At 43.3% G+C, this 10,699-nt stretch overlaps 1 protein-coding gene across 1 annotated transcript; it reads right to left on the bottom strand.

Moving 5' to 3' along the window:
- Positions 1–398: 398 nt before the first annotated feature.
- Positions 399–10,232, bottom strand: LOC120752038 (cathepsin E-like). Its single transcript, XM_040062665.1, has 9 exons — positions 10,038–10,232; positions 9,681–9,858; positions 7,550–7,667; positions 6,795–6,913; positions 6,130–6,329; positions 5,345–5,467; positions 4,278–4,422; positions 1,674–1,772; positions 399–1,581 (listed from the first exon to the last, which is right to left on the bottom strand). The coding sequence occupies exons 1-9, from the start codon at positions 10,091–10,093 to the stop codon at positions 1,402–1,404; spliced, it is 1,218 nt and encodes a 405-aa protein (XP_039918599.1). The 5' UTR covers positions 10,094–10,232; the 3' UTR covers positions 399–1,401.
- Between the last annotated feature and the right edge of the window lie 467 nt (positions 10,233–10,699).

Below are 10,699 nucleotides of genomic sequence, written 5' to 3'. Positions count from 1 at the left end.
GGGCTGTTATTGTGATACCACCAAGGCCAGCAAAGGATATTGCCTTTGGTCTGTGCCAGGCACATCCAAACAGACAGCAGCAGTGAATGCCTGGGGGCCACCAACCTGTGTCCCAGCAATGCCACTTATGGGGCCAGTCTCCACCTCCCCATGGCTCTGCCCTGCTGGGGAGGTGCCCAGTGCACATGGCTGGGACTGCAGACATTTTTTGGCTTTAGGAAGATACAAGCAGCCCCAACATGCCAACACATGACTTTTTTTCCTCCAGGACAGAGAGCGACCTGAATTTTCAATTGTTGTTCCACCCTCAACTCCCCTTCCTCCCAGCACTCGAACCACTGTAAAGAAACATAAAGTGCAACTGAGACAGCACTAAGATCAAAGCAGATTTTGTTTGGTTAAGTTTTATTCATGTGTATGGGGACAGTATCAGTTTTAGCAATCCAAATAAATACTCCAATGGGCAGAATTTAGGTGAATCTTTTGACAAATCAGCGCAGCTACCTGTGGCTGTTTCATCTGAAACTCCTGCCACTGCTGACAAGAAGTGGCTGAGCAGGGGGAAGTAGATGTGTAGTGCTGGTGCATGGTCCCATAACTCATCTGAAGTGGTATCCCTCTGCACAGGCTGCAGTCTGGGTTTTCTAATGTGAATAGATGCTGCTCCAGCTGTTCACACTACTGAGGGGGAGAGAAGTCAGGTGCTAAAAGCAGCGTCTGACCTCAGGCACGGACATCAAATGCCAAGACCCAAAAAAGGAGAATTATCAAGGGATAATGAATCCCAGGGAAAAGCAGGTTTGAAAGCTGGAATAAGGAGCAGGAAATCGTGCAAGGAACAATAGTCAAAATTAGTGGCCACACAGGCATCAGTCAAATTCCCTTTTATATAAGCTGGTTGGAGCAAGCTAATTTAAAGAGAATTTCCATGGCACTCAGGAAACAATGTTGAACAAAACCCAAACCATGGAAAATAATGATGGAAGAAAAGCTGTAGGAAATGAGGTGGAAACTAGCACACAAGAAAAAAAAAAGGATAGTCAGACCAGGCAGGACTAGGATTAGTTTTCCCCACAAATAGCTGCTATCTTTTCAGCCTGGCATAAGTCAGCATTTTTATTCTTCCTGATCTTTTTGCAAATCTGAGTGCTGAGCTGCCGTGCTGCTTTATCCTGAGAGCTGTAGTGTCCATGAATTACTCAGGAAAAATTGTTTCTCTGTTGTAAACACATAGATATTTAACTAAACTATATCATCTGGGACAAGGATCACTGCAAAGTCCTTTGAACTTGGAGGGGGACAACAAAATGCACATGTGGGTCCCGAGTTTCAGTAAAAGCTGCTCTTCACACGTGTTGAAGATCATGACCTTAACTTAAGACAGAATAAATGCTATTAGGCTCAGTAGTAATCCTTCCTGTGAACAGCTTTTGCAAATCCCACTCTGTCATTCCCACGGTCAAAAATACAGTAAAATGCAGACATGAAGATGTCTCCTAAAATCCAGAGCGAGCCAGTGCGAGTGGGGATGTCGAGAGACTGAAAGCCGCTCATGCAGAAGGTTTGGTCATCAATAGACTCCTGGAAGGGAAAGCACATGTCCCTGCAGCAGCCTGCTCCATCCCCAGCTCAGGGAGTGAGGAACAGGGAGCGGGGAAGCAGCAGATACGCACCTTTATGATGTACTGCTCTGCTCTCAGCTTGTATTCGCGGTGTCCGATCGTGAAGCTTATGTGAGGCAAGCTTGACAATCTTCTGCAGTCTACAAGAAACTGGACACAGTGCTCTGACTGAGATGGGGTCGCTTTGTCTTTCTTTAAATATTGTTCTTTGAATTCAAGGATTTTGGAGTAGGTAACAGTGAGTTTACTACCGAGAAACAGCATCAGGCTGACTTACCGCCTAACACTGCCCTCAGCTTTCCCATACTCCAACAAACCAGCCCAGCAGCCCAGACCACTGCACCCTAGGGACCCAGGGCTGATGAAAATCCTTGCAAGTCCCAAAAGAAAGGAGGTGAAGGGGCTCTGATACCCTCCCTATGCAACTTAAAGGCTGAACTAAGTGTGTGAGCCCCAGTGAGCCTACATCAGCAAGGGCTGCTGAAGGAAAAGTTATCCAATGCTCTGGCCTTGACAGGGCAGAGAGAGTCACAGAGGGAGTACCCCATGGGTGCACTTCACCCCAGGTCCTCCCATAATACCATCACTTTAAGGAAAAAAATGCTCGTGAGGAATACAGCACTTTATGCTTATACTTTGCCCTGGAGTGGGATTTAAAGAGTAGAAGGCATGGTCATTAATGTCCATAAATAATATATTCAGTTACAGTAACAGAGAAGGTAATTTCCTGGCCTTTCTAGTTATTTCATGAAACAACTGGCGTGTGAAATGGCACTGCAGAGTGCTCCAAGTCCCAGAGGAATCTTTGTTGTAAACTCTAGTGTTTTAAGTCATTGTTTTACAGGCTTCCTAGAACGAAGAATCTGCTTTTTGCTGTTTTCCAATTTATTTTATGAAAACATAACCCTACATCTTGTGTACACTTACCAACTGTCATGAAATTAGAACAAAACAAAACAAAACAAACAAACAAACAAACAAAAACAAAACAAAACAAAACAAAACAAAACAAAAAAAAAATCCACAAACCATGGGATACAGAGGACGAGGGTACAAAAAGCCAGTAAAATTATTTGTAGGATACAAAAAGCGAGCTATAATTCTTTGACATAGCTATTACAGAATAGGGCATCCAGAACAAATCAATCCTTGCTGAAAAGAGATAAAGGTATAAAAGTTCTGGTAGAATCTGGGATGGATACACTCACTTATACTGGGATAAATTTGAGCCAATATGCACAGTCTGTCTATGATTGCTAAAAATCAGTCATAGAAAGTCTTATTTTCAGAATGCTTTTTTGCAAAATCTGAGATGCCGGATGAATGCTCTTAGGCCAGCACTGGTGTAAATGAACCTGCTCAACAATGACCTATTCTTTGTTTCTATTAGTCTAGTATCAGTACATTGGAAATACATATTTTATCTATGTTCATTAGCATGAACCATTATAAATCAAATTGCTATCAGAGTATACTTTTTGGCATGTATCTAAAAACTTGAACAGAGACAGAATCAAGATTAAAGGTTTGATTGATAAAGAATCAGGAGCCTCAGGAGTTACACTGCAAGTCCTCCTCTTATAAATGAAAGTGGATTAAGAGTCCACTATTGTCTTTTCTCTTTGTCCAGTGCACTGGGCACTTGCACCACTTTTAATTTTCTTCCAAGCGTAGTTTTGGGTCAGGATCAAGACAAATTAAGATTAGCTCAGTTAGTTAAAACATGGTGGTGCTAATAACACCATGGTTGTGGGTTTGATCCCTGTACAGGCCATTCACCTGAGAGTTGGACTTGATGATCCTTGTGGGTCCCTTCCAATTCATTTCACAGAATATTCTGTGAAATGCAAAGTTAAAAGCCACACACAGCAGCTTTCCTTGAGCACTGGAGCTGTGGCAACCTGCTGGTGACCTCTGGGAGCCAGCAAAGGGCCAGCAATAGGCACCGTAGAAAAAAACTGCTCTTTCCCTGGAGGCAGGGACAGGAAGTAGTGGTGAAGTGTCAGCAAGGGAGATGCAGGAGACAGCAGCAGGGAAGAAAGGAAAACCAGCAAAGGGTCAGAGGAGTAAGGTTCAGGAGGAAGAGTAAGAGCCAGCAAGCCTTGTCCTGTGCCCTGTGACTCATCTGCAAGGAGCTAGCATTGTGAGTGACACTGATGTGCATCTCTCCCAGGAGCTCTGGCAGGATACCAACTGCTCCACTGCAAGCTGACAGTGAGAAGTCCTGTCAGTGAAGCCACTGTGGGGCTGTCATTAAAATACCATTCCCTTTCCATCTGATGCTGACATAGCTGGCAATCAGCACCAAATCCCTCCTGGCTTGGGAGAGCCAATAGCTAGAGCTGAGGACATAAAAAATCCTCTGAGCTTCTGAAAGAAAATTATCTCTCATGCAGAGTACAGATCAATTCCTCAAACAGATGTCCCCATTATTTCCTTACGCACCAGCATAGAAGATGAAGTGAACATTTGGGAAGAGGGCTGGGACAAGGCATATAGGTCAAAAGCAGCTTGGCTCAGAGCTTAGTATTGTCCTGGAAACAAGGCTTTCACTGGCACCTGTCTAAGCAATCATTTCTGTTATTTTCCAGCTCTTTGCATCATATACCAGTTTCTCCTCCTCTCTAGCTGTTTTCTGGCTGTACAGATTTTTACCTCCCCAGTATTTGATGGACTTGCCCCAATATATTCCTGCAGCCGCCTGATTTGTGAAGAGGGGCCGGTGATAAGAGAAGTGCCTGAGTCAACGATGGCTTCGCAGCCATGGGAGCAAAATGCCACCCGGCCCTGGATCTTTATACTGCAATTGAAAAACAAAACAAACAATCAAACAAACAAAAAAATGTAGCTTTAACCAAATGGCATACACATCGTGACTGAAACACCATGTTATTGCTAGCTAAAGTACCAGAGTACTGACTGAAGTTAATCCCAGGCAACAAGAGACAGGAAATGGCCTCAAGTTGCACCAGGGTAGATTTAGATTGGATATTAGGAAAAATTTCTTCACGGAAAGTGTTGTAAAGCATTGGAACAAGCTGCCCAGGGAAGTGGTAGGATCACCATCCTTGGAAGTGTTCAAAAGATGTGTGAATGTGGCACTTGAGGACGTGGTTTAGTGACGTACTTGGTAGTGCTGCTGAATTGACATGTGCATTCAATGATCTTAAAGATGTTTTCCAGCTGTAATGATTCTAAAACTAGCTGCCAAGCTTTGCTAAAGACAAGAATGTCTGTGGACCCATTTTTCTTTCTCGAGACTCCTACAACTCTAATCATGTGCTTCCTGATGATGAATTTGTCCTCACCCCCAGGTATGTGTTATCATCAATTTAGGCAGTGTGCTAGAGGTGGGACAAAGGAACACTGGCTACTTTGACCAAAGTTAGCAGCACAGATGAAAGCAGGAATCAGAGCTGGATTCTATGCCTGGGCACCTTAATCTCTTAACTGAACATCAAGTCCATCAAGACTCATCTTGAATACTGGTGCATCATATTAAAACATACTAACACGCTCTATCAGAAAACAGTTACCCACGTCACAGCAGATTTAGAGAACTAACAAATCCCGATCCCATCCTGGTGAACTCCTCTTTGAGGGGCATGGGGGGTAAAACACTGCAGTTGAGTCCTCCTATACCTATGCCACCAGGTATTTCTGTCTCTGAGGTTTACCTAGGGAGGTGAATGCCACCAGGTTTTTCATACATAAATACATACTTGTTCATGTGTATTTGCCAGTAGCTTTTCTCAGTGACTGGGACCCAGTGGATTGAACCTTTGTAGAGAGAATGGTCTATTCCCCCCAGAATCAACTCACCACCATTCTCGGTGTCATCTCCTCTGAAAGCACAAAACAGTTTAACACAGACATGAGAGTGTGCCAGCAGGCACCAATGAATTTACATTTAAAAAGCAAAAGTCAAATCACAGCCCTTTCTAAATTCAGATATGGATGGCTGAAAGGGACTATTACTGAATTATCACTGTATATGTTCCAACTCAGGCCCTCCAAACAACCTCTGAGAAGACCTACTGTAGACACCAAGGTAGGCATCAGGAGCAGGCTGAACCACTTGCTACTCTCAGCTCAGAAGAAACACAAGAGGAGTAGGCGGAGTTGCAGATAGGTCCAGATTAGGGAACAGAATTTTCCTCAAATGTGGCTATTTGGGTGTAGCACAGCACTTCTCCTCATCTGCATGGGCCAGAGAGAAACTTCTGGCAACAGACATCGTGAGTCTGAGCTGGGAACTTTTATTTATAACCAGCTCCAACAGGAATAAACCTCTGTCAAAAAAGTCATGGTCCTCCCCATAACATTTGTTCTTTTCATGCCATAATCTTCAATGTCAAATTGGAAACAAAAACCAACACAAAGGATCAAAAAAAAAAAGGGGGAAATTTCTCTCTAGGGTTGAAGATTTATAAAGATGCACAGTTGTTTCTATTGACAATTAAAATAGATTTACTTCTTTTTTAGCAGTGTCATTTTAAGGACAGACCTTTTCAGATAGAAGGAGAAGATTGGCTCCTCTACCAGATGCTGGTTCATGATGCTGTCAAACACAGGCAGAGCATTGCCCACTGCTAAGGAGGGGTAGCCTAAGCCCAGTACACCATCAAAGTGGGCAAGAACAAAAGTCGTTCCTGGCTCAAAGACCGACTCGCCGAAGTCCTGTCCCTTGATGGAGATGTTACTTATCTGTTTGGTTAAAAAAAAAAAGGCAACAAACAACCAAGCAAAGAAAAACCACAAGTGAAAGTAATGACACCACCAATAACAAGAAATTAGCCATATTTCTGATCTACATCAGAGGATTAATTCAGTTTATAAAGCCTGGCTATCTTCGTATGACTTGCATCAACATAGCATGTGCCCATTTGGCAGGTGGGCAGCACTGATTCCTTAGAATGTCTTAATTATGTGGCTGCTTCTTCATAAGCCCAGAAGAGGATCCAAGAAGACAAGCAGAAAAATAAAATCTGAGGCATTTGTGTTGGTAGCCCAGTGCAGGAGCAGAACCCACACCTCTCAGCACTCAGCTTGGTGGGACCTCATCCTGCCCTTGCCTAAACCAGGCAAGGTTTTCCAAGGCAAGGCCAGTATCTGAACTGCCCTGAAAACAGCTGATGTGGAGGCTGACACCCATTTTAGGTGGACACTCACCTGCAGTGTGTCTTTGCCAGCAATGCCCAGAAGCTGTCCTGAGCCATACTGCAGGGAGAAGGCTTCCCCTCCATGCTCGTATGAATCTGACTTGAAGGACTTAAATTTCTGGTGCACCCCTATACAAAAACAAAAACAAAACACAAACAAACAAACAAAACAAAACAAAACAAAAAAACCACAAAAAACCCCCAAAAAACAAAAAAAAAAACAAAAAAAACAAAACAAAAAAAAAAGAAAAAAACCCACAAACCACCAACCAACCAACAACAACAACAAAGATCTCTACACTGAGGGGAGGTCCTGGCAATCCACCCACTCCCCAATGCAGAACGAGATGAGATGCAGGAGAGCCAGATTTTTGCTTCTCTCAAGAGAGTGTTGAAGAAGTACTGCGGGCACCTCAGTTCCTCTGCAGACACCCCAGTTTCTCTGTACCTGAGAGGTAATTTTGTATTTTGGAGAAAAATTAGAATGAGACTGGGCATTTCCACCTCTGTTGGTAGGTCTCCCAGATCTATTTTCATGCCTTTTACCCCATGGTGCAGAGGGACTCGGGGCTGCAGCCGGTGCCTGCCCTGGCTGCAGAGTGACATGAGGGACAGAGAAGCAAACTGGGGAGAGGAGAGCAGCCCTAATGGATGCTCCAAACCCTCCCTTTGCAGATCCCTGCTGCAGGCAAGCTTCTTGGGAAAGGAAAACTGGGCAAGATCTCTGGACCCAAGAGAAGCATCAGGGAGAACAACATTTCTTACTGCAGGCCTCGCTGATGCAATAAGCGGACGGGACCCAGAAGTTGGAGGAGCCGGTGTCAAACACCACGGTGAACCTCTGGGGCGGTGTCCCGACGCTCACAACGCCGTAGTACTGTGCCTGTGAGAGGAACAATCCGCTCAGCCCCGGGCAGCCTCCAGCCAGCTGTTCCTGAGGAAGGGGCCTGATCGGGAGCGCCACACAACTGCTCCCTTAGGGGCTTCCCCGCAATTCCATTTAAATGTAAATGCACACCACGAGAAGAGTTCTGGTTCCACGAGTGCCTTCAAGCAGCAGGTTTTACTCCAGCTAAATGAACAACAGTGTGGCACTTTTATAACCTTTTAAGCAAATATTCAATTGGGTTCCCCATGGAGTCAACAAACCCTCTTGCAGTGGCTTCAGAGGTGGCAAGGTCATCCTCAAGATGAAACTCTCACGTGACCACACAGACTTATAGGCTCTTCCTTACCGATGTCCAAAGGAAATTAGTGTTGCAAAGTCAGCACGACCTGCCTCTGCCAGCCTCAGAGGGCTCTGAGCAGTGGCACAAACACTGTCTTATGTGGCTGCCCTTTTTCCTTTGTAATTAGCGGCTATTAGAGCGAGTCAAAAAGTATCTTGTTGCACAAACCGTTCCTGATGTACTGGACAAAGTTCATCCAGCAGATGAAGAAACCACTGACCATCCCTGGATACCAATTGAGGCTGAGATAATCTGTGAACACATGAATGCTGGAGTGAAGTGCTTATCCACATCCCACATACAAGTGTCTAAGTGCTCCTATCTGGCCCTGGAAGAGCACTTCAGCATTAAGAGACCTATTTTTAGGAAGAGGCATTTCTGGAATTCAGCCACAGATAGAAAAGCAATAACTACTGCCAAACTTTTTTCAGCAATACAAGTATTTGAATATGTACCTTCAAGTGCATACTTGTTTATTAATACACTGACGTTTCTGGCCCCAGAATATACAGTCTGAATGAGATAATCTTGAAAAGGCCAGCAAGCGTGCCGTTTAAGAGAATATCCAACTATACAGTAGGATTCTATTTCTTCCTGCATTAAACAAACCTAAGGGATGTTCATTAAAACAAAAACAAAACAAACAAACAAACAAATATAGAACCAGAAAACCCATGTACGCACTGCAATAAAACCATTCCTGGTGCTACCTGAATATGCTGGGGAAGTGAGTTTTGCTTTGTTGAGATTTTCATGTATCCCTCTTTGAAGTAAGCTTTAAAGTGGGTTGAAATGTTTCAGGGTCCTTTGTTCTTCCTCACATACTTATTTCTTTATGGCCCTCAAGTGTCAGTAAGTTCTTGCTGAATGAATTTGGCCTTCCCTTTGATTACATTCCCTGTTCAGACAAAGGCTTCACAACATTTCTGCAGCTTAGCTTCCCTTGCGATAAGCATAGCAGAAAAACCAAATAAAACAGAAAACGAAGACCATCCAAATGGACAAAATTCTAAAACCAGGAAAGACAGTTTGCCAGATGGTAAACCTGCTGACTTGTCTGTCTCAGATCCAGTGAAATTAATATTTTTCCTTTTTCAGTTTACATAGTAAATCCTCCCAGGTCAGTCTCCAATATTTAATGCATATTAAACTCCAGAGATAAAAGCCGAAAATTAAAAACTCTACTTAAATCTCTGTCATCACTGATTTATGACTCCACCTGATCAAATAAATGAGATTTGGAGGATTTTTCTATAACACAGAAGCATCCAAGTGTCTGGTAAATAGAATATGACTAAATGAAGTAATCAGATTCTGCTAAGAAAAACCCTATCGTTCGCCAAGACTGATACAGGCAATCTTCCCATATTTCTTTGGGGACCCAACCAAGTCCAATACAGATCTATACAAAAATAAAACTTGTCACAGGACTACCACTACTACTCTGCATCAGCTTTCTACTCAGATCCTATCCTAGATCTAGACATGCTTTATTTTGCAGATTGCGACCTGGTTTTTAATGATCTAATATTTATAGCATAAATCAACAAGACATCACAAGCCCTATAATTTCATTGACAGACTAGATTTGAAACATGCTGGGAAGAAAAACCTGCCTTCAGTACAATGATGAGTCCTAATGATTGCATTATCAAAACTGTACTTACATTCATGTAGTCATACAGCCTTTCTGAAGCAGTTCCTACTGATAAAGCAATATCTGCAGGGAAACAATGCAGATACCTCCGGGCAAAAACATCAGGGTGGTGATTCCTCCAAAATTCCTCTAATTCTCCCTTTTCCTTCAGCTGTTTCTTGATAGATTTGAATTGAATCAAGGGGATTCTATGCAAATAAAATAAACACACAAAAAAACCCTCATTTTCCTTTCTAGAACTGTCATATACTCCATTTTGTTGGTTTTTTCTAAGTTTCTTTTTTGAGACCTCAAATAGCAACAAGCACAGATCACCCCATGAAGCCAGCTGAGATGCGTGCCAATGAAGCCAGACATGTTTTCTTACCGTTCCACAGCCACGATGAACGGGATGTAAACCACAGCCAACAGTATCGCCCTCATGGCTCCAAGCGGTTCAGAGTCTAATGACACCCCTTTGCTCAGAAGTCCCTTTTTTATGGCCTGTTGTCAGCTGAGGGCAGCTCGTCAGGTCAATCAATCGCAGGAGGTCAGTGCTTTGGCAGAAAACTGATTAATTTACTCTCAGAGTAACCGCTGGTTTGTGCAAATAGTGGTGCCCAGTGGAGCTAGTCAGACCAACAGACCAAACAGACATTTAACTAACAATCCTTAATGTCTTTTACATAAATATAATACATGGGATGAGCTTGGCTCCTGCTAGCATGAGAAAGAGGAAGCAGTCGAAGGACTTGCTGCTTTTCAAGCTTGCTTTAGTGAGATGTTGCTCAGAAGTATTCAATGCAGAGAAAGAGGACATAATATACAACCATTTCTGTTTTGCATGGAGACGTTTCACCAGGGCTGAACAGTTATTTGGTGGGCTTGTGTCAAGTCACCCTGGAACAGTTGAAGTTTAATTCCCTATTTATGAGAGAGCTCCAGTCTAAACATAAATGTGACTGCCACCCCATAAAATGGATCTTCAAAGTAAAAAACACAACACTACAATACTGCAACATACAGTAAAAAACAGCAAAAATTTTCCAC

Source organism: Hirundo rustica, chromosome 4 (assembly GCF_015227805.2).
Source record: "Hirundo rustica isolate bHirRus1 chromosome 4, bHirRus1.pri.v3, whole genome shotgun sequence".
Lineage (NCBI taxonomy): Eukaryota > Metazoa > Chordata > Aves > Passeriformes > Hirundinidae > Hirundo > Hirundo rustica.
Note: the sequence above shows the minus strand (reverse complement) of the source record. Positions and strands in the feature narration are given on the sequence as shown.